We start from the raw sequence: 25,178 nt of genomic DNA on the forward strand, positions 1-25,178 counted from the left end.
TTAATTTCGGTAGGTTAAAATTTCAAATTCTTTACTTTTTCACACATTAATAGAAGAATTAACACATTATTGAAGTTGAAAATAGACATTGTTAATTTTAGGGATGGATATTTCAAAATCTTAATTTGTTATATTTCTAGTTTGTATTTTTCCTTGTTATGACTTATGATTTGAAATTAATTAATTTGGAATGATTTCTTTTTAATGTATTCTATTAAAAAATCAAAAAGTTTTACTTTTTCGGGGCACGGCCCTGCAGGTGAAAAAATTCAAGTGAAATTCCTCGTGAATTTAGCCATAAATAATACAAATAAATAAAATATCTTCACTTCTTCCACCCCCTCATTTTCTTTCACTTCCCTTTAGTTCCACTCCCCTCAATTACCCAACTTCCCACCCTTTCTTCTAAAAAACGAATTTCCAACAACATAGTTCAATTTAAGGAAAAAGTTCATTTTTACTTAAAAAAATAACAATTTTCAACCAAAAACCTAGTTGTGAAATTTTTAACCAAAAGATGAATTTTTAAACAAAAAGAATCATTTACTATAAAAAAGACGATTTTTTAAAACAAAATTCAAGAATGCTCAACAAAAAAGTTGAAATTTCAACTAAAAAAATGCATTTTTAAACAAAAAGATTAATTTTCTATGCCAAAAACATTCATCATCTGAAAACGTATTGAAAGCGTTACCACATGTAATCTTGAAAAAAATTACGATGGCCGGACGGACACCCGGCCGAAACTATACCCTCTAAATGTGAAATATAGAATTTGAAATAGGTACTGATTTAAATCAGTAAATATTTTCACTGAAAATCAGTGAAATTCTTTCATATTTTTAAAGCTAACGTTCCGTATAGTTTTACCTATTGTAATATTGATTGGCACCATAAAGCGAGCCGTAGTCCGTCTTTTCCATTGAATCCGGGTACTCTTCCTTCTCCTCTGCGTTTTCGTCGATGTACAATTCGCCACTGGGCACATTGTCATTTTCTGAACAGTCTTGTACTTCATTTTTAACCTCGGTTTCTACAAGAGGAACTGAATATAGGTAACATTTCTACGCAGTGATAAAGATTCTGTATTTATTTTTTATTTTTTTAGTGCCAAAGTTGCCGTTTTAATTAAAGAAAAAAATTACCGGTCATTTCCGGTCATAGATTTCAATTTTCCTGGGTATCTTAAGAAAATTTTTTTTTTTTATTCTTTTGAAGCCTTTAGCAATTCTCACAAAGCTTCTAAGTTTTTTGTTCGAAATCTGCAAAAATCTATATTTTGTTTTAAATTAAGTCGTTCTCGGATGTTTGCATCGTAATTTTAGTATAGATAGTCTGATTGTGTCTCTATGCGTAGACACTTGATTGAAATTATTTGAAATAATTTCAAATATCACATAAATTTTTTATCTTTTCAGAAATTTGAAATATCTTTTCCACTAGGAATAATAGAAATAATATTTTCTAGGAATAATAGGTGTTCAATATTTATTTATACACGCCAAAATTCAACAATTTGACTTACTTATTTTAAATTAATTTTGAATCTTTTCAAACCTTCGAAATATTTGTTTAACTTACTTGCAATTTTTTTAGGAATAATAGGTGTTCAATATTTATTTATACAATAAACGACAACAAATTTACTCACAAATTAAGTTTTCAAATAAAACGGTTACAATTGTAAAGTTCAAAATTTATTTATTTTTGTTTCAGTTTTGAATACTTATTTTCTAATTACTGATTTAAAATAATTTCTTAATATTAAGTAATAAAAAGTATGAATATATTATTTCGATGTTATTTCAAAATTGAAAATTGTTTATCGCTAAAATCTAAAAATTCCCAAATTATGAACTGGTTGCCAATTTATTGCGAATTTATATTCGCAGTTGATAAATCGAACTTTTTTATCAAAAATTGTCGATTTCAAACGCTTCTAATTTTTAATTTTTTAAGTCTTTAAAACAGCATGTTTGAAACAAAAGATGTTCGAATTACGCATATTGTAAACTAAATGATATCATAATTCAAACATATAACAATTCAACTAATTATTTTTGTAAACTGTTAAAATCAGACTTAAACCGATTTTTTTCCTAAAAGTTTATGAAATTCCCGGTTAAAAAATAAATTCACCGTCATTTTCCGGTTTTCACGGTTTCCAGGTCCAGCGGCGACCCTGAATTTATACTTGTACCGACAAAATCCAGCTATTTGTACCGAAATTATGGTAAATACAGTGAAACCCTTCAATAGCCCTCCCTTCTATATCCCTTCCGAAAATTGACGCCGCGCCGCAGGTGTAGACGTAAGAGCTGCGCGGGGTGCGCGGGATCTGCGGTTTTACTCAGGCGAGCACTCAGGCGTGAAAAAACAATTGATAATTAATATTGAATACATAGATTTGTTCATGTGGTAATTTGAACAGACAAGCATTACTTATTCTTTTTTTGTTATTATTGTTTGTACAAAAAAAGTTTTTTTTCAATCTGGTTTCCTATAAAAGAAATTACAAATATTGTTCGTTAAGCGTAATTTTCCAATCAAAACGTCTTTTAAACAATTGAGGTAACATTTCAAATATTTAATAATAATAAGTATCGTTATTCCTTTGAAATTTTTGTGGAATTTGTCAGTTATACATTTTTTTCTTAATAAAACGTGCCTGAGTGGTTTGAGTGGCATGGAATGGATCAGTAGTGTTTGGAATTTTATCTACCATTGTTTGCTGTACGAGGGTGCTGTATTGAGGCCTCCGTCGACGAAGACACGTTGCCTGCATTATCTAAAATCCCTGCCGGTTTGGTCGGGTCATTGTCTTCGGTTAACATATCACTCTACCTGAAAAAAATATATTCAGAACAATTATTCAATTTCTGTTTGCCATAAATTGTTTATTTATTTATTTCGAACATTTAATTATTACAAACAAAAATTTCCCCGACACTACAATCTTTTTTTTTAAGTACATTAAAAAGAAAAACATAAACTTAAAGAAGTAAAATTGTGTAACAAAATTGCAGAAGAAGGCTTAAAAAGAAGTATCCTTAAAAAACATCTACTCAAGAAAGTCAATTTGTCTAACATAATTTTACAAAAGTTGTTAAAACGTTCAATAATCAAGTTCATGTGTAGAATTCCTGAAAACAAAACCAAGAATCCAATGACCAAATGTGTACAACCACCGTAAAATGCTCCTATAGTAATTTAAAAAAGATCCCATTAAAAAAAATAAATAAAAAAAATGTCCCAAACAAAAATCTCTGGACAAAAATAAAAAAGAGGAAAGAAAAATGATAAGGCAACCAACCAAATTTCTTAACTCTTTTTTATGTTTATTATTATATCACAATAAAAAAAATTTATAAATAATATTCAGAAGATTTTTTCTTTTTGAATTTCTTTTAAATGGAATATTTTTTTAAATTACAATAGGAACATTTTATGGTGATTGTCCAAATATGGTCCTTACATTCTTTTTTCTCCCTCTTTTTCAATTGTCATATAACTATCTCTAATAAGCGAGGGGCTACTCGGTACGAAATCTTAAAACTGCGAATGCGGCAATCTTATGTCTTCAATTTATTCTTATAGAGAAAAAAAAAAGAATTTCCAAGAATTTTCACGAATGCTAGATTGCTGAGAGTTCCAAGTGTTCCTCCAAGTCTTCTCTTAAGACTTTTCGCGCACCAATTTATTGATTTCTTCGTGAAGAACCCCTCGCTAATAAGCCGATTACAAAGTTTCGAAACATATTTCTCTCATTTTAATCCTCAAACGGTACACCCCAACCCAGCATACGTAAACGATACACTGGTGCGAATTGGTTTTCTGCAATTTTAATATTAAATATTTAATACATTGAACCTATAATAAACAACTAGCATATATCAAATATAATTAACATATATTTAATATATTTGGGGATAATCCGCTGCTGCTGTGTTTGCGTAAGAGCCAACAAAATGAAAAAACTTCGGGTGCGAATTCGCACTAGTGTACCGTATAAGGTTAACTTTCTTAATTTTATATATTTTTTTTATGTTTTTTTAACATAGTTCTTTTTAAGCCTTTTTGGGCAATTTTATTACACAATTTGACTTTTTTAAAGTTATGTTTTTTTAAACATACTTCCAAAAACTTAATAAACAGAGACATTAAGCCACAGACCCTGTCGTAGTTCTCTAGTCAAAATTTCGATTCTTGTTCAACTCTAAACAATCTTTATATATATATATATATATTAGGTCAGCGATTCCCAAACTAGTGCCGCCGGCCGATGAGGCTGCCGCCGGCAGGGGGATGCCACCCCGAGCCGGGCAGGTAGGCAGGCTCCGAGGCAGGCTCCCCGCTGCGAGCAGAAGGCTACTTTCCTCGACTTTCGTGTACCTACCACGAATGACTCTTTCATTGTAATGAACTTGCAATAACTGAAATTATAAAGACTTAGCTCAATTAAATTTTAATTGGCTGAATGAATTTCGTGATTAAATTTAAAGAAAATGAAAACAAAGTTTTTGAAAATCGGTTAATATCCGAACTAATAAATGAAATATTTACAAATCTTGTGAATGCAACAAAAGTGCGATAACTCTTGAAGTTATTATCCGATCTTCTTCTACCTTTTTGTAACGTTTATTTGATAATCTAACAAATCTAACGGAACTTATCAAAATTCTATTAATTAATATTTAACCAACTTTTCATTTTTCTCAACCGGCTCTAATTCTCTAACAACGAAAAGGTCAGCGAAGCAAGCAAACGAGCACGAACGACTAGCGTCCAGTGTCTCACTTGGGTTCCAGTATTGTGAAAAAATTTGAGGGTGGGGCCCCTGCCGCTCCCCAGAAAGTCCATAAAAAGTTTGGGAATCGCTGTATTAGGTATACAAATTATTTTTATTATGGCACTGTCTATGGTCACGGAATTTTCCGTAACGTTAGCCCTGAACGAGCTGGAAAAGTGTTAAGTCTTATGGAAAATTCCGTACCCATACTGAATGCGTTTTATTAAAACGCATATTCTAATTTGTCCATTTTTAGAACCTTCCTTCTTTCCTTTTCTCATTATAATCTAAGATAATTTTTGTGTTAAGGCTATTTGGAACAATTTCATCTCGAAACATTTTTCTTTTCCTTTTTTGGTGAAATATTAGGATTCTTTAAAGGAAATAATAGATATAAGATTGATATTAGAGGAAAAAAATCTCTTTCTTTGGTTGACCTTGGAAGCAAAAAGGAAGCAAGGAGCCTTTAGTCTCCTTTCTCGTCGGCTTGGTTTTGGCCATTTTTTCTTGGGCCCTATATTCGAACTCGTTTCGGCAAGAAGGCTCATGCATTATTGTCTGCCAATTGCGTGTCAAAGAGGTGGAGTGACTGGATGGGTAGGCGTTTACCACAATTCTGGGCTTCCAGCCAATAGAATCTCCTTCCACGACGTTTTACATTATGTGTTCTTTATGTTGCCAAGTCACTATCTATCGCTGCTCCGCCCTTTTAACTTCACTATATCCACTCTGGTGCAGTACTTGCACTATAGCAATATCAGGGCCGTCGAAAAAATACAACAAAAAACTGGGAAAAATTGAAGAAAATACAAAAATAAACATTTAGTTATTATTGCCCGTTTTCCTATTCTTTCTTTTAAATTATTTGTCTCAAATATTTGTTTAAAGATTTATTTTTCCGAACATCTTACGATATATTCCAGTTTGAAAATCCACCTTTTTATCAATTTAGATACAAATAATATAACTTTAGACACCGTCGATTTAACTTTTGTTATAGTTTGAAACGTTTTTTCATGCGATTTATGATAAAAATACTGTTTTTGGCGTAATAAAATTATTCCACACCCGTCGGGGTGTAATTTTTTTTTGTCAATTTTAAAGGGGTGACGTCCCTTCTCTTTTTAAGATAACATTTTGTCTTTGATTCCATTTGATAAATGCCTAAAATAAAACACAGAACATATAGAAACACAATATTTAAACATACTTCACAACCCAAAATTTACTCTAAATAGGGAAAATAGGGTGATTTTTCAGGAAAATAGAGGAACAACATAAAAATAAATTCTTACGAAAAACATTGATGTACGTATCACACACTGAATTTAATATGAAACGCTTCATGATGAACGAAAATGAACTTAGACCAATAAATTGCAGTTATAACCAAATAGTTGAATTTGTAATACATTATCGATCTACAAATATCAATTTTTAACCAAATAGTTGAATTAAGAAAGGAACTAGTATTTATCAACCAAACAGTTGCGTTTACAACTTTAATTAAACTTTAAATCAACAACTAATTTTCAAAAAATTAGATAATTTTTTAATCAAATATAGCTAAATTAGCATTCCTTAAATATGAATTATTTACAAAATAGTGGAATTTCTCAACAAAAAAGATTAAACTTCAATCACAAAAAGTTGCATATAAAACCCAATAATTGAATTTTCAAACCAAAAATACGATATTTTTAAAAGACAGTTAAGTTTTCAAATCATAAGGACGAATTTTTCATAAAAAAGACTGATTTTCAACAAAAACAGTTAAATTTTAAACAAAATAATAAAACTTTCAAGAAAAGAGTTGAATTTTAAACAAAACATTAACATTCTTAACAAAACATTTGAATTTTAATCCGAATAGAATTATATTTATGAAAAAATGATTTATTTTTAAACAAAACAAATTAATCATCAACTAAATAATTAAGTTTGTAACAAAAAAATATATGAATAATCAAACATTTGAATATTTTACAAAAATGATATAATTTGGAACTCAAAAATTCGAATTTAAGACAAAACAGTTAGATTTTTGAGTTAAGAAGATAGATAGATTAAGAAAAAATGGTTGAATTTTCAACAAAATAATTAAATTTCAAACAAAAAATTACAATTTTAACCAAATAATATATGACTATTGAACTCGTTGATTTTTTAAATAAAAATAATACAATTCTTAACCCAAAAATCCGAATTATAACAAAACAGTATAATATTTAACCACATAGTAAAATTTTTAACCAACAGAAAATGTATTCTAAGCCAGAAATATATTTTAATCAGTTGCTTCTTTAGTCGATAAAATCTTGCCTGAAGAAATATTTTTTATCTTTAGTAGCTCGTCGACGATTGTGTTTAAAAAAAAAATAACTAAAATCCGAATGTTACTGAAAAATATTAATGAAAATGAAATAAAAAAATTTTTATTTGAAGTGAAGTTTCAGTGATACCGAAAAAATTACCTATTTGATTGTATCATTCCTAAATTGATTTAAAAAATACTTTTCTGTTGAAATGTATGTATCCAACATTTTTTGGGTCAATTATTATTATTTACTCAAATTTTTATTCCAAAAATGAGGTTTATTAACCTCTTCAACTAACCTCGAACTGCTGACAAATTTTCGCATTTCAAAATTTAAAAAAAATCTGCCCGCCTCGCGCGGGCACATTCTCATAATTACAACAGTAATTTAGTGATTGTGAATTCTCTTTTCTTAAACCTCCTTCGGCTTTAACGAACACATTCTCATCACGTATCTCGTGCTTCGCACTCGAGTTTTTCTCTGAAATTTTATATACTTCCCATAAATGTATATTATTATAATTCGTAACTTGCATTGGTATTAAAACAGACGAAGATTCATTGTCCCGTTTAAAAAAAATGCGCATTCTTTTTAAAAAAATTTTGTTATTTAACGTTTTATTCTAACTTTTGTCGTTTTTCTATAAACTGCGAATTAGCTTGTTTCCAATGTTTTCTTTATGATTTAAACTTTACACATACGCCCATATGGTCTCAAAAATATTTAAAAGGCGCTCACTTTTTGAATTTTTATCCAAAATGGCTGGCTAACGAACATGACTTTTATTTTAAGACACTAAAAGAGTGTGCGAGAGGCCAATCTAATAGAATTATTTTTTCAAAAGTTCTCGTGCTGACAGACAGACAGGCATAAATACATACAGACAGACCGACAGACAGACACATTCGTAAAAAACCTATTGTTCGGATTTAGAGGATCTCAAAATGTGGACATTTGACAAAAACTGGGGGTGGAGTCAAATTTTACACATATCTAATACCTTCTCTGATGAGAATGTAAAAAAACATTAATAACCATTTTTTACATTCTCATTCCTGGGAATGTAATGTAATCGTCCAAATTTTCGATCTCTGGTTTTTAACGGATCTTTTCGTTTCGGCGCGGACAGAATCCGAAAATCATAAAATTTTGTCGGTGTCTGTCTGTACGTCTGTCTGTATGTTTGTATGTATGGGTCTGTATGTATGGTTACCTGAATGTTGTAGCCACGCTAACTTTTGAAGGATTTGTCCAATCGAGTCTGCATTTGATACACTTCTGAAGGTTCCCAAAATAAAGGCTAAGTTCGTTAATCAGATATTTCGAACCACAATTGAAAAATTGGGAGCATTTTTAAAATTTTGAAATTTTTTTTTAATTTTGAAATTTTTTGTCGAAGTTTCTTATAGATGGGTGAAAGACTTGCAAATTATCAAATATATTTCAAAACTTGTCTAGCCGATTTTTTCGATTAGCCCAAAATTTAAAAAATTATAGCATTTTCAAAATTTTCAAATTTTTTTTCTTAATATTATAAAAATTTTGGTCAAAGTTTCTTATAGGTAGGTTAAAGACTTGCAAATTATCCAAATAAAATTTTTAATTTTGATGAAAATTAGAAAAGTGATGTACTTTTAAAAATTTTCAAAATTTTCAAAAAATAGACAAATTTATTTTTTTCATAGATCCAAAAATTTGATTAAAAATTTTCACTAGATACCAAATATATTTCAAATATATTCTAGCCGAATTTTTTTATTAGCTCAAAATTAAAAAAATTAGAGCCTGTATAACCTAACTGTGAAGCGCGAAGCGCGATTATCGCAATGAGAATGTAATCTCATTGCCGCGCGCTTTGAGAATGTGCCCACGAAGCGGGCGGATTTTTTTCTCTACCTTCAGTGAAAAAATGTTATCTATTTATTTTGGCTTAGCTTGTGTCGTGTCTCGAAAAATTTAATTTTTGTATTTTCAATGTTTTTTTTTGTGAAGAAAACAAAAACTACGTTTCCTATAAAAAAAGTGATCAATGAGAAATTTGTAGATATTTTTTGGGTGCCTAATGTTTGTCTTATAATTTTTTTCCTGTCTTGGATAGTTTAACCGCAAAATGCAATTTTTAACTTTTGATTAGTTTTTGTGCGGTCAAAATTTGAATTTTTCGAAAAAATTCAAAAACTTGATTTGATAATCTTGTAGGGCTATCGAAAAATAACATTTTTCTTTTCAACTACTATGAACAACTGTACACGGAATTTTTGAATCATGAAAAAATGTGTACTCAAAAAGTTTCAAAATGGCCTCACTTTTAGTATTTTTATCCAAAATGTCTGACTAACAAACTTGGGATTTAGCTTAGGACACTAAAAGAGTGTAGCAAAGGGAAATATCATAGATTAATTTTTTCAAAAGTATCGTGTTCACAGAAGGACATACACACATACAGACATACAGGTAGACACAATAGTAAAAACCTGTTTTTCGGATTCAGGGGATCTCAAAACGTGGACATTTGACAAGAACTGCAGGGGTCAAATTTTACACAAATCTAATACCTTCTCTGATGAGAATGTAATAAAAAAAACAGATATAACACTTACCCCTTATTCTGATTTTTAATCGCCGTGTCGTAATTTATCATGAAAAATAATAAAAAGGTCAATTTTTGTTAGAAAACAAAGAGTATTCAACGAAAATATAATATCTTCCTTTGTTCCAAAAAAAATCAACAAAAGGACACAATTAATTGAAATATGCTAGAAGCATCTCAGGTTCTTTAAAAATAATTGAATAAACCAATAACTAATTACAGCCACATTTTTCCTAAAAATAATAAGAGATGCAACCCTTACGTTAAAATAAAAAATCTGCCCGCCACGCGGGCACACTACCGTCGCGCGCGGCTCGCGAGTTTGAGCGCGCCTAGGGCGCTCGATGTTGTATTTATCTCGCGCTTCGCGCTCGATTATGTGTTTAACTCGCGCTACGCGCTCGGTCTTTATATTTTCGCACATTCTTGCGCAAATATTTTTAAATTAAAACTCAAAACATCCACGACTGTAATTTTGTGATTGTGAATTCTCCTTCGTCAAAAAAGCTTAGCTCGATAGTTTGAGCGCACATACGGAACGTGAGTGAGGGCAATCGCACTCCGCGCTTACTATCGGCGAGAAAGCTATAGGCAGCTGCCTTTGAAGCTTAACAGCTCAGTCAAAAAAAAAAAAAATAGCAGAACAAAAAAACAGTCGTTTAAAAGCCCCTAGTTCTGAATGCTTGGATGGCACATGGCCACGGGTCAAAGAAAGGGACCAGCGGTCGGCAGTAAAACAAAAAAGGGCCCCCCTGCTTTCTGTCACTTATTTTACAACAAAAAAATGTCTAAAAATATCGCGATTTTCACAAAAAATAAGACTGACACATCCTTACGGGTGATTGAAAATAAGTACAAAGCCTTATGCATTACAGTTTGCAGTTTGAATCGCTTTAATATCTGTATTAGAACTGAAGATAATATAGTTGCACATTTTTGTTCTTTTAAGTAACAATTTTTATTATTTTTTAAATTTATCAACTGCAACTAGTTCACAACAGTTTTCCTCATACTCATAATTTAAAAAAAAAATTTCATTGCCCCTTGTATAAGAAATAATGCTCTAAACTTGACTGTTCTTAAATGTACTCAAAAATCCTTACTTTTGTTTAGATTTTTCAGTCTGCTAAGCACAACAATTTTTTTACATAAACGTCTTCAAGCTCGTTAACGTAGAACACTTTCAGCTTTTAAATGACTGTTTTTTTGTTGCGCTAGCATTTTTTTACTGAGTTGTTAAGCTTTAAAGCCAGATGCCTATAGTTTTCTCGCCGATCGTAGTCTTTGCATTTCTTCCGCATTCGGGCACAGACCTTTTAAAATCAAAGGGGAACGGACCGACAACTGTAATTTTGTGATTTTGAACTCTCTTTTGTTAAAGCTCTTTTGGCTTTAACGAACACATTCTCATCACGTATCTCGTGCTTCGCACTGGATTTTGTCCAACCTGTCAACTTTTCTACATTATACACAACACTTTTATATCAATTATAATACATTTTTCATGTAACTCTGCCAGGGATTACTTATTAAAAAATTGCAAAATAAAAAGCAAATTGTATTTATCATGATTATTTTTGTATTTGTCTCTTATTTTGCTTTAAATTGTATTCTAAGCTGCTCTAAAACATGTATCATTTCAATAAATATATATCATTGCAATTCATAATATGCATAAAAATTGTATCATACTAATTCTCATTTCCTTGTTTTTATCCTTTTTTTTATTTTTAATGCTGTTTTTTACGATTAAATAAAAACTACTGCGAATCTGCATAGGGTCTAATACAGAAACCTATATAGGGTCCTATATAGGAGCCTATGTCCTCTTTCGTCTTTTCTGTGCTTTTTATAAAAATTTAATTTTTTAATTTTTAATCTTATGTTTTACGGTTAAAAGAAAATCTACTCATCCTATAGAAAAATAATTAATAATAAATTTATAGATTTTTTTAGGCGAACAACTTTTGTCTGGTAATTAAAGTTCATACCTTGTGTCGTTTTCTCAAACAAATTTAATATTTTTATTTAGAATGTTATTTTTTTACGACTAAAGCAAAAACTAACTGTCAAATCAAAAATTGTAGCTCTTTTTTGGATGAACAAGTTTTGTCTCATTTTTTCTTGTAGCTTATATCGAAAAGTAATTCATTCTTAATTTGTAGTTCTTTCCAGGGCGCGTCATTTGAGCTTTTTCATTTTTTTCGTATCTTGCACAGTTTGACCAAAAAATGGAATTTTTGGATTTTTCATTATTTTTGGTACTCGTACGATCAAATTCGGAGTGTTCAACTTTTCGACCGAATTAAAAAGTTGTTATCATAGTCCTGTAGGGCTTTCAAAAAGCAAAGTTTTTCTTCTCTTGACTTTTTTCATATCATGTGTTTTTTGGCTTAAAATTTTCATTTTAGTTTGTTTTTTTTGGATTTTGAAAATGCTCTAACTCTGATAATTTTCTTTTTATATAAAAAAGTCGGAAGGATAAATTGTTTAAGTTTTGAAGTACTATGAACAACCGTGCACAGAATTTTTACATCTTGAAAAAATTGTGGTTTCAACAATTTTTTTGTACGATCGAATTTTGAATTTTCAACTTTTTGACCAAATTGAAAAAGTTGTTATCATAATCTTGTAGGTCTTTCAAAAAGCAACGTTTTTCTCTTCTAGACTTTTTTTCGTATCATGCGTTGTTTGGCTTAAATCTTTCATTTTAGTTTGTTTTTCTGGATTTTGAAAATGCTATAACTCCAGTAATTTTTGATTTTTCAAAAAAAAAAGTCATTAGGATAAATTGTTAAATTTTTTGAATTCTATGAATAACCGTATAGAGAATGTTTGAATGTTTAAAAAAGTGGTCTCAAAAATATTTAAAATGCGCCCACTTTTTGAATTTTCATCCAAAATGTTTGGCTAACGAACCTTTAATTTAGGAGACTAAACGAGGGTACCAAAGGGCAATCTAATAGATTAATTTTTTCAAAAGTTATCGTGTGCACAGACAGACAGACATACATACATACAGACAGATTACAGACATACAGACATACAGAAAGACACATACGTAAAAACCTGTTTTTCGGATTCAGGGGGTCTCAAAACGTGGACATTTGACAAAAATTGGGGGGGGGGGTCAAATTGTACACAAATGTAATACCTTCTCTGATGAGAAGGTAAAAAAGTTAATAACTTATTCGTTTTCCCTCAAAATTTCCTCGTTATCACACCCCTATCGACTCTAGTAGAATTTTGATTTAAAAAAAAATTAACCTTTATCCGAAAAATAGTCGCATTTTCTTATTGGGTTCTATTAATTAAGTTCAGGAAAAGTTTATTGAAACTAGGGGAAAATATGAATTTCTTTTTAAAAAAGGCCGAAGATGCGAAAAGTGGAAAAAATGTGTCTTGTAAAATAAAACCACTAATTTTAATTTTTTTATCATTCACTAAACCTTTACTCCCCCCCCCCTGATAGTGTGACGTAGTTTTTGAAAATTGTTAATAAGTGTATAAAACGATTTTTGTGCGCAATTATTATATATTTCTGAAATGTTTTTTTATATTTTACAATATGCTGCGCAATATATGGGCGACCCCGTAAACTTTCATATTTCACTTTTATTTGAGGATTTAAAATTAAATTTAAATTTATGTAATTAAAAATCTTTAAATTTAAATAGCTTAAATGTAAAAATTGTCACTTTTTAGGACTTCAAATTAAAGCGATTAAATTTTTTAATGCTTAAGGTAATAGAATTGATTTTCGAACGATAATTCATTTAAAAACTCAGTATGAAAATTTTTTTAATTTCGAATTCTCAATACTATTTTAAATCTCTAAATCTTATTATATTTGATATTCCACCAAAAATCAGTCATAATTTGTTAAAACTATAACGGAATGAATTATTGAATGATTTTTTGCTGATGAATTAGTGATTTTTAGCTAAATCAGATTGAGAGACAACTATTTTTAGAGCCTTTACAATAAAAATTCCTTAATTGAAGACGGGAATGCTAAACTTTGCGAAAGGTTCGTCCATAAACTAAGTTACCAATTTGAGGCTATTTACCCCCCCCCCCCCTCGAAAAATAATGTAGACCAAAATTCTATTAAAACAGGAAAGTAGGTGATTTTTTACGAAAATAGGGTAATTATGAAGAGATAAATTCTTTCAAATAAAAATAATGTAAATATCATATTGAATTCAATATGAAATACTTTAATTACTAAAATTCCAAGTCGAAACATATGTAAAATTTTTAACAAACAAGATTAATTTTCTAACCAAAAAGAATTACTTTCACCAAAATACGTGAATTTTCAACTCATGCACCATAAATTATATATATAAAAATGCAATTGCGAAATTTTCAGATAAAATATGAATTTTCATTAAAAAAAACCGAATTATAAAAAAAGCCAGAGAGGTGAATCTTGATAAAAATATACATTTTTAACCGACCGAATCTGTTTGATATCAGACAGGGCCCTACACTTGAAATCGCAGAATTTTTCGAGGACGAAATATGTTGTTTTTTTTTGGAGGAAATTAGGCAATAAATATTCTTCCAATTTGCAAAGAAAATGTCTAAAAAGTTACGCGTATTTGAATTTTATGCCTTGTTTTTCAAAACCCCCGATTTTTTAACCTCCATATAACTTGCGATCTTATTAAGATCTTTATTATTTTCTTTTTGATTATAATAGCGTTCATATTTTTTTTTCGAAATCTACCGGAAAATAGAAAAGATTTAAAATTCAAAATATGGCAGCGGTTTGTCTGAATTAAAAATGTTTTTTTTTCAGAAAATATATTTCTTTTTAATTTTTTCAAAATTTGAAGAAAATGATAAAGAAGATTTTTTTGAAAACCCCACCTTTTTTATTCTTCTAAATATTTCTGAAAAGTTTTTACTTATACCTGAAAGGCATCTTATGATTATCATGCGCACTAAAGCATTCTTGAGGCCGGGAGAATTTTTTATTCCTAACAATCTTATTTTTGAATTTTTCTCGTAAACTATGAGATATATCGTAAAAGAACAATACTACATTTTTCATAGAACTTTTTTATGCGTACAAACTTTTATCTTACCATTTTTTCATATCTGCCATAGTTTCCAAGAAAAAATAGAAAATTCGATTGTTAGAAAAAAGAATTCTTCTGACCAAAAATGATGAGTTTTTAACAAACTAGTTGCATATTCAGTAAGAGAACCAAATTTTTAACCACATACTAGAATTTCTAACTATCCTAGATAGATTCCGAACCAAAAATATAATAGTAGACTTTTCACCCAAAAGTATTTAATTTTTGTTGATGGATTCTATTCATTTAGTTCGCATTCAAGTAGTGAAAACACGAAAAAAGGGTACGTTTCTTAAAAACAGAGAAGAAAAGAATTCTTTCAAATTTATCAAGAAACGAAGTAAAATCAATATTCGTTAAGTAACATACATTGAGCCCCTCCCCCCATTGTTTTCCATATCATTTCAGAAGAGAGACAAAGAACTTTCTAGAGGAATATTGCACAGACTATTAAATTATTTTTCGAATTTACACTTTAAGTCCCATATAATAAAAATTTCGGGGGTTGCCTGGCACTAGCCTTCTTAATAACTCGGTACCCTCAAAACATAAGCAGTCAGGACCGCCTGGACCATTTCCTATTGGAATGCATAATATTGCGCAGTATATTCGACTGAGTACTCGCGCACTGCGGCTCTTTCGAAGCATTCCAATGCGAGGTTCACAATCGTCTCTCGTCCATTAAGTGAAAAAAATATGACGCTAAATTTGCATGTAATAATTATGACATACATATTTTTATTTATTCCATCAAAAATAACACTATTAAAAAAAGGGACATTTATTAGTACCAATACAACTTTTTTTCTAATTTTGATAATAATATCTCGAATTGATAATTACTTGTTAATATTCTGAAATAACCGTCGAATTGTTTTTTTTTTTTTAATTGGAATAATTTCGTATGTTTAATTTCATTATGTTTAAATTTGTTTGAATTTTAACATATTCGAATATATTTAAATACTCAATGTTAGGATAAGAAATTGCAAAACCTTGGTTTTTGTCACTGAAATAGTTTGTAAGAAAGCGAAACAGTATGACTGAAAAATTTCTTTACAAATTTTCGTTTCTGTTTTTTTTTGGCAACACAAATTAAATTTCTAATATCAATTTTTAACAAACAGAAAATTTATTTTAACGAAGAAAGATGTATTTCTCAAGAAATTAAATTTTTTATTTTGAATTTATTTTTGTACGAATAAAACAATAACTACGTGCTCCATAAAAAATGAATAAATATAAATTGGCAGATCTCTTTTGGGTGAATAACTTTTGTCTTTTAATTTTTTTCGGATCTTGTGTTGGTTTTCCAAAAAATTAATTTAAAAAATTTTTTATGTTATTTTTTACGATTAAAATAAAAACTATGCGTCCCATAAAAAATAATTAACACAAAATTTATAGATCTTTTTCGGATGAACAATTTTTGCCTATTCATCTTTTTTTCTATCTTGTCTAGTTTTGCCGAAAAATTAAATTTTTTATTTTTAATAGCATATTTCACGATTAAAACGAAAAATACGGGGCCGAAAATAGCCGGAAGGCCGCTAAAAACTTTTTATTATGTGCTGCTGTTAAAATTAAATATAAGCATTATTTTATAAACTTAAAAGTTTCTCATTGAACTAAAAATGAACCCAGTTAAAATTTTAACAATTTAAAAGTTGGAAATTTAAACTGTAATATTCTGCTGTAAATGCTTTTAATTGTTCATAGCTATGGGATACGAATGTTTAGATATCAAAATCTTGAATTTGTACTCGTAAAAATGTGGATGTCTTAATCAATTTTGATTTTGAAGCCACTCAATCTGAAGATCTTGGAAATTATGTTAAATATCTTTTTATTTTTTATTTTCGATCACTGAATTCCCTATTTCGATTTGAGAAATTTGAAAATCCTCCTTTATATATTGTTTTAAATTTGAATTTTTTCAAAGTAAATTGAGTATATTGTAGTCGTACAATGACACGAATGTGTTATTAGAATGTAACGTTGTAGATGGACTAAAAGCGAATGCCGGAAGTTTTATTACCTACATTTCGAAATTGACAAAGCACTTCTTATTCGAGTGAGAAATATTATGACTCTTATTGAGTGCAAAATTTAAAGGAGCTTATCTGTTTTTTTTTCTTCTGTTCCAAGAAATTTTCCTTTTTCTCGGGTTTTTTGTTTAAATTTTTTCTTTGGTTCATATTTCTATTAGATTCAAAAGTTAATTACTTTCTTGAAAATGTCACTATTTTGTTAAAAACTCATATTTTTTGCCAAAAATTCAACTACATATTTGGTTAAAATTTATGTTTTTTTAGTTGAAAATTCATGTATTTCCTTGAAACTTCATTTCTTTTCGTTAAAAGCTTTAATTATTTTGTTCAATATTTGTATTTTTTATTGCATTTAATTGTTTTTTATTTAAATTAAAATCTTTTTTGGTTAAAAATATAACCAACTAAACTTTCTGTAGATAATTCATCTGGTTGGAAAATAAAATTAATTGTTCAAAATAAATTATTTTGTGAAGATTCATATAATTTTAGTTAAAAATTCCTCTTTAGAGTGGAAAATTTAACCCGTTTTTTCTTTAACTGAAAATATAACTATTCCATCATTGTTTGCAAATTTATATTTTTAATTGAAAGATAATTTACTTTATTTAAAATTCATATCCTTTGTTGAAGATTAAAATATTTTTTTGAAAATTCTTCTTCTTTAATCAAATTAAACTGCTTTTTTTATTTCAAATTAAAATAGTTTTTTGTTTAAATATCAAGTATTACAGGCTTCCTTGAAAATTTATCTTTTCTGTTTGAAAATTCTACTATTTGGTAGATAATTAAAATTAAGTTGAAAATGAACCTTTTTGTTAGAAATTCTTATTTTTGAATTGAAAATTCAATTATTTTTTAGAACATTTTTGTTTTGTTTGAAAACTAATATCTTCAATATACCATCTGTTTTCGTGAAAAATACAACTGCTTGGTAAAAAAAATGTTTTTTGTGAAAATTCCTAGGGCCGGTTATAAAATTCAACTTTTTCGTGGAAAATTGATCTATTTTGTTAAAAATCGTTTCTCTTGGCTATGAATGCATAATAAAACTATTTGGTTAAAAATTCGCCTTTTTTCGTTTAATTAATTGGAAGAAAATTAACTTTTTTCTTGAAAATCCATAGTGTCGGGTGGAAAAATAAAATTTTTAGCGTAAAATTCATTTTTTTGTTTTGACAAATCGTCTTTTTGGTTATAGAAATAATCTTCTTTTTTAAAAATTCATCTTTTTGTCTGTGGATTCAACTACTACTTTGTTACAAAATTGTCTTTTTTGGTTTATTTAAAGTGGTAGAAGATTCTTTCCTTTTGTAGAAAATTAATTTTTTAAACTATAAATGCAACTGTAATTCAAAGATGAAAACTTTTTTAAATTCAAATATTTAGTTGAAAATTCATCTATTTTGGTAGAAAATTCAACTATTTGGTAAAAAATTAACTACTTGGTAGAAAATTAACTATTTTTCATTCATAGTACCGGGTGGGAATCAATACTGTTTTCTGGGAAATTCATGTATTTGGTTGAAAATTCATCTTTTTCAGGAAAAACTTAATCTTCTTTTTGAAAAATCATAATTTTGCCTGAGGATTGAACTATTTTGTTGAAAATTCGTGTTTTCAAGTAGACTTCAACCAGTTCAAAATAATTTTTTTTTTGTTGAAAATTAAATTTTCAAACTGAAAATATAACTATTCAATTTTTGGTTAAAAACTTTATATTTTTAGTTGAAAAGTAATCTCTCTATTAAAAGTTATTTTCTTCGTGAAAATTCTCTATGGGTAGGTTTAAAATCAAAATATTCATACATGAAATAAGAAGATATTTAAATCTATCTTAGAGAATTCTTTTTTTTGAGAACTGAACTATACTTAAATAAAAATTCAAATATTTTGCTACAAGATTAATGATTTTGTTAAAAATTCAAATATTTTTTAAAAGTCTTTGCGGTTTAAAATTGTTAATGTAGTTTATGGATGATCCCTAAAAACAATAAGATCACGTGTGATGAAAGTCTACGAAAAAAAAAACAATAATTTATGTAGAGAAATAAATTCGACAAGAAGGATATAAAGATTATGAAGCCGTGATAAAGGAGCAGTTTATCTAAAATGCCAAACAAAACGTGCCACGCTGTTTATCGCAGAGAAACTGCTTAGCTTGCTGTCTGCTACAAATCGTTTCTGAAGGCTTAAAAAATTCTTTTACAGATATAGCATATCAAAAAATTTCAGTTACATGCATAATTATTATTATTATTAATTTGGATTTATTGTTTTGAAGTTTTGAAACAAAGTTAGAGGCACTAATTATTGATATTATTTAATTGCCATGATTTCATTTAAAAACACAAATTGAATTCAAATAACTTTAACGCAGCTCATTCGATTTAATTGAGTGTAAAAAAGGAACGATTGTTATTAAACCTAATTTAATTTTAATGTTAAATAAAAGCGACGTTTAATTATCAATTATGCAAAAATCCATTTCGCAAATGAATTCAACGATGTTATATAAACTGAAGAAGACCAATTAAAATTAATTACTCTTAACTATCCCAATTAAGTGCATGAGTCAGTTTCGCATGTGTGTGTTTTTACATAATATCAAACAGAGCAAAATAAGTTTTTTGTTCAGATTTTTATTTTTATTACTTTTATTTCTGCAGAAATTAATAAAAAGGAATAATATAAAATTCTAAATTCTAAACTGTGTGAATCCATAGGAGTTCCACTTTTCAAATTGCACTCAGAAAACTTTCTCTCCGGAAAAGGTTTAAGGATGTGGGCCAGATGTGACTTTTCTGTGTGTTTTGGGCCCAACCACCCCTCACTCATCTGCCTCAGGCTGACAGGCCAAGGGTTCAAAAGAGACAAACATTTTAGGCAATGGTATTAGAAAAAAATTCTTTTCTAACTTGATTTATTTCAAAATTTTCATTAAGTTATTTAAAATATTTCCTTAGACATTTAGATTAATGTTCATCAAAGTCTAAAATTTATTTTGAAAATATATCAAATTCACCGGAAACTTAATTGTTTTGATGAGGCATAATCTACCATAGTTGGTGTAAAATTCATTTTGTTATTAAGTTCATCATCCATAGTATCTTAATATTATAAAATTTGTTTAAATCCGAGAAAAAACGATAAAAAATTAGTTAATTTAATACTAAATTCAAATAATAGCGTATAATCCGGCTATAATAATAAGTGATATTAATTTCAATAATTTTATGTTGATTTACTATAAAAATAAATTCCTGCGGATTAAATTTCATATTAATTAGAGTATTTTTCTAGAATTTGATTAATTGTAGTTGTTTAATAAAAAATATATATTTTTGCACTTCCCCAACGTCCTTTTTACAAGCATTAAAATACAAATGTTAACAATTTTGTTTACAAAACTAAAAGAAATCATTTAAAAAAAGCAATAAAAAAAACAAACCTTTCCCTTTCACCAATTGTTTCCGCCGGAGCGGTGTGGGTCCAGCAGCGTGCTGTTAGCAAAAACTCCTCAACCCCACCTCCTGACGACACCTGTACATCATCCCTAAGGGGCTTGCCTTATCACCACTTTATTTCCTTTCACTTATCTGCCCTTACACCAAAATCACTTTTCACGAACAGAGCACATTTCTTGCCACCTCACAAAATCCAAAACACTTTAAAAACAAGCGATATCACAATTCCTCGAGAATCGCTGCACAAATAAAATCGCGAGGTGGGTATTTTTTATAGGTTAAATGTGGAAATGCTGATCTAACATGGTCGCTTGCTTCGGGAAATTTGTTGTCACTAAAAGCCGGAGGGTGCCGAAAGGAGGGTAGTGACCCTTTCCCTTTACGTTGTGTCTTATCAGTCACTAAAACCCCGTAACTGACGCACTTTTCAACTCACGAAGGGGTTGGAAAAGTCGAGATTGAAATTTCGGGAAATTAATCAAGATTTTTTCTTTTTTTCTCACTTTTAGGGGAGATTCAGAAAACGTGCGTATCCTTCACTCGTATCTCTAACTATGTGATGCTGCAGCCTGTGGAGTGTGGAGTTCTGAGCATGCGAAATGTCGCCGCCACCCCCGCCCCGAGATCACGTGGTTTGATGGGCTCTCCCACTCACTCGGGCTGTGAGCTTAATTAGAGAGAGAGGGCAAATAATTAGAGTGGGAAAAGAGATTCGGTCAGTAGGCGAGAGTAAGTGAGATGGAACATATCTCAGGAGCGGCATACCTGAGGAATTCGGGGCCCATTAGTTAATTTAGATATTTCTACTTTTGACATTTTTCTTTACAAATTTTCTCTGTGTTTGCAACTGCGAATAAATCACATTAAAATGTGAAACAAAAAACGAATTATTGGATAGATTTCAAGAATCTATTCTGTTATCATTTGATTCTTTCGTTTTCCCAGTTTTAGATGCAAAACAACTTTTTATAAATAATAATACGAAAATAAATAATTGAAAAATATGTCTTAAATTTTTTTCACTTTTTTTTTAATCACAGAAAATTGCCAAACAGTTTCTACTGGAAATTACTATTATTTTTCGCTAAGCGATTTAGAGACTTACAAAACTATTCTGAAATAATTAGAAAAAAATAACATTATTGTACTTTATTGTTAATTTGGAGTTCTCGGAACTGCTTTAAATAAAAATTCAGTATTCACCATTAAAAATTGAAACCTCCCCCTCTTAAAAACCCTCTTAAAATAATTTGTACTAAGTTCTTTGTTTCTTTGCCAATTTAAACAAATATTTCTTTTAATGTTAGACTTGAAATTACTTCTCTGAACAAATGCAATATTATCAAGGTAGGAAAGGCACATTTCATCCCTTTAAAGTGAAGCTAAGCGTCTGTTCTCTACTTAATTAAAAAAATGGTAAATATTAATTTAATACAAAATGAGAGAAAGACGAGATACGTATTTCTAACTCTTATTGAGGGTGGTTTTTTTCTCAAGGTTTAATCGATTTTTCTATTAATAAAAAAATATTTGAATCATTTTTAGCATTATTTTTCAGCTTCTATCTATCGTGAAGTTCAAAAATCTTAGTTACTAATTAACATTTTCTTGTGATTTGAATTTTTTTAATTTGAAGAAATTTCAACCATCATTTTTAAACGAACGAAAGAAAACGAGGGGGTGAAAACTAACAAAAGTTTTTTTTTACATACCATTCTTCTATCTAAAGTAGTATAAAATATTATCGAAATAGAAACTTCCTTATTCACACAAAAATTTGCCTGACTAGAAACTTTAAATACCGACAAAATTTTCAGGAACTCAATACTGGACCAAAAAACGGGTGACTTACTTTGATTTTTGCACCTGATTCACAATTGTTTTCCGTTGAAATATATTAGAAATAAATTAAAACTCAGATATTAAATCCCAAATGTCAATTTCTTTTGCACAACAGAACAGGAAACCCAAAAAATAATGTGAATTCCATTTAAGTGCGAATTCCGACATGGTATTAAATGGCCTTCACTTAAATCGAACAGAACATTTGCTTGCTCTTAACATATACAATTCTCTCCTTGTTTCGCGGACATCGCATCATCATTCGCTAAGGACTCAAATTCTAGGAACAATTTAAATTGGAGTTACTTAAATGGGGTTCCCCGTGTATTGCAGAAATTACACAAGTATTGCAGGGCTTTAAAGGCTACATAAAAACCACAGAGATTGCACGAAGATTGTAAAACTTTTAGAATGATTAATACAGGAATTACGGAAAAAATTATAGGATAACAAAATATTATAGATTATAGATGATAGATTTTAGATGATAAATTATAGATTATTTTTAAAAAATTAGACAAGTCGTCTCAGATTAGGGGAGATTACAAGGAACTCTCTGGTGAAGTTCGGGTTAGGATTTCCATCAAGAAAATGCAATTCAGTTTGAACTCAAATTAAATCTGAATGAGTCAGCGTTATGATTAATTAGTCTAAATCACTTGGATTTCAGACTTGAATTGAAAATAATTGAGATGTTAGTTCCGAATCTCAAACCGTAAATCAGCATCAAGTTCCAATTAAACTGAAAGATTGATCATTTGCTTTGGATTGGTTCAGAATGGTTCGGATCAGATTGGTTCGGAATTCATTCGTATCCGAAAATGTCGCCAAATACATTGAAGGATATCGTGATTACAAAGGATAGAAAAAGGCAAAGATTAGAGATGAGTATAGAGAATATGAAAATCCGAAATTGTTTCAGTAGAAATTGAAACTATATATACGCGGCCCTGAATTTGAGAAGGAAAGAGAGAGAGAGAGAGCGAGCGAGCGAGAGGAGAAAAGAGAGAGAGGGTGATTGAACGACGAAGGTAACGATAAGTGACATTGGGTAGAGAGAGACAAAGAGAGACAGGCGGGAGAGACAAGAGGGTTTTTAGATGGATGATGGGGACAATGAAAGGGGATGTGAGAGTAGGGGCAGCAATGTAAAACTCTGGAGAATCGAGTTTCATTTTATATTACAAGTTTTGCTTTTGAAGAAACCAATTCTCTTCCTTTCCTTCACGCATTTCGTACTAATAAAACAATTTTGTGGTAAAGTAGAGCAATTCTCTTCATATAAGAAATCTTTTAAAGTAAAAAGAAATTGAACGTCGATTCATATAAGAAGTTCGGGAAAATACAAACATTCGTAAAAAATGTGGGCAAAATGCAGCTTTCATTTCAGAACAATTCAGGAAAAAACTGCGTCTATTCCTGAACGGTTCATGGTAATCGAACGATAAATACTGAAGAGTTTAGGAAAAACGAATATTATTAAACAATCCCGAAAAATGTACCGTCAGTCGCTAAAAAAATCAGGAAAACGCAGCGCTAATTCCTGAACAATTCAGCAAAAAATAACGTTAATACTTGAATAGTTCGGTAAAATACAACACCGAATTGTGAACCATTTTCGAAAACAGAACGTCGATTTCTGATGACGCTGTCAAAATACTACACAAATTTCTAAAAAAGTACAGAAAAACACAGCACTGATTCTTGAACAATTCAGGAAAAAACAATGTCTGTTCCTGAACTATTTAGGTTTTACGACAACCAAGCGCTATAGGAAAATATAATGCTGATTTCAAAACAGTTCTGGAATGGTAAATCCAATTTTTTAATAGTTTTCGAAATCATAACGCTTAATTCCTGAACCCCTTAAGACAACAAACTTTAAATATTGAAGAGTCCAGGAAATACAACAATAATTAATAAACAATCAGAAAAGTGAAAGCTATCATCCTGAACACATTCAGGAAATTGCATCGCTGATTCCTTAACAATTTATGAAAAAAGAACGACTGTTCCTGAACTCTTTATAACAACCGAACCGTAATAAATGATTCCTGAAAAATTTAGGAAAATAGAACTTTTTTTAACAACTCAGGCAAACAGAACACTGATAAAAAAACATTTCTGGAAATGCAAAATCTATTTGTAGCCAGTTTTAGGAAACAAAGCGCCGATAAATTAGCAATCCGAGAAAACACAAAGAAAATTTAAAAAACATTAATTGTTATTTCATCAAATTAAATCTCAGATTCAATGATTTATGATTCATTTAATCTTTTCTGGAAAAATTTTTTAAAAATTTCTTTATTTTGCCTAAATTAGGGTCCTTATAAGTTTAAAATAAGCAGATATGCAGAATTTGTATGGATTTTCCTATAAAATTCAAGCTTCTATAAATCTATAGCTTTAAGGTTTTCACTCTTTTAACGTAGTTTTTATGATTGAAAGAAATTTGAGTCAAGATAATTTTGCAATGGAAAACCATATAGAAGAAAAATTATTATTGTTAACATTATCTTCAAAATTAGTTTAATTATATTTAATTGACTATTCTTCCATAGATTGATTTCTAAAAAGTATTTATAATATTAACAATAATTATGCTACTACAAAATTTTGCAATTGTAATTAGATCGCCGGAAATATAATAAAAGAAATCTTAAAGACAGTGAAAATTGCATTTAAACAAATTAGTTGTTAATAAAAAATGTTTCGTTTATTTTATAATGACAGATTATCTGCAACTCGTGTTCCTCTATCAAATTTATGATGAATTGGAAAAAAATGGGCAGTATCTATATTCTATAAAAACATGTAAATGGTCTGTTCAAAAAAAATTTCGTAATATTTGTTTATAAAAAAATATTAAACCTATTTCAAAATTCAATCTTGCTCTAAAATGGCTACAGCCTACAGTCCTACACTATTATTTCTTTGTGGGTGTAAAGATAATAAAAAAGGGATCAAAGATAAATTCATAAATTATTTGGAACCGGCAGACTTGATTTATCATTTCTCATATCGTTCATCA

At 29.3% G+C, this 25,178-nt stretch overlaps 1 protein-coding gene across 2 annotated transcripts in view; it reads right to left on the reverse strand.

Annotated features, from left to right (window-relative positions):
• LOC117172607 (eyes absent homolog 4) overlaps positions 1-20,870 on the reverse strand; it is a 48,817-nt gene extending 27,947 nt beyond the window's left edge. For both annotated transcript variants that reach the window (XM_033360701.1, XM_033360709.1), the window contains exons 1-3: positions 20,290-20,870; positions 2,723-2,844; positions 871-1,033 (exon numbers count right to left, since the gene is read on the reverse strand). In XM_033360701.1, coding sequence (XP_033216592.1) covers positions 871-1,033; positions 2,723-2,834 — 275 coding nt within the window. In that variant the 5' untranslated portion in view covers positions 2,835-2,844; positions 20,290-20,870. The remainder of the gene's footprint in view (positions 1-870; positions 1,034-2,722; positions 2,845-20,289) is intronic.
• Positions 20,871-25,178: the final 4,308 nt, after the last annotated feature.

This window comes from Belonocnema kinseyi, chromosome 1 (genome assembly GCF_010883055.1).
Source record: "Belonocnema kinseyi isolate 2016_QV_RU_SX_M_011 chromosome 1, B_treatae_v1, whole genome shotgun sequence".
Taxonomy (NCBI): Eukaryota; Metazoa; Arthropoda; class Insecta; order Hymenoptera; family Cynipidae; genus Belonocnema; species Belonocnema kinseyi.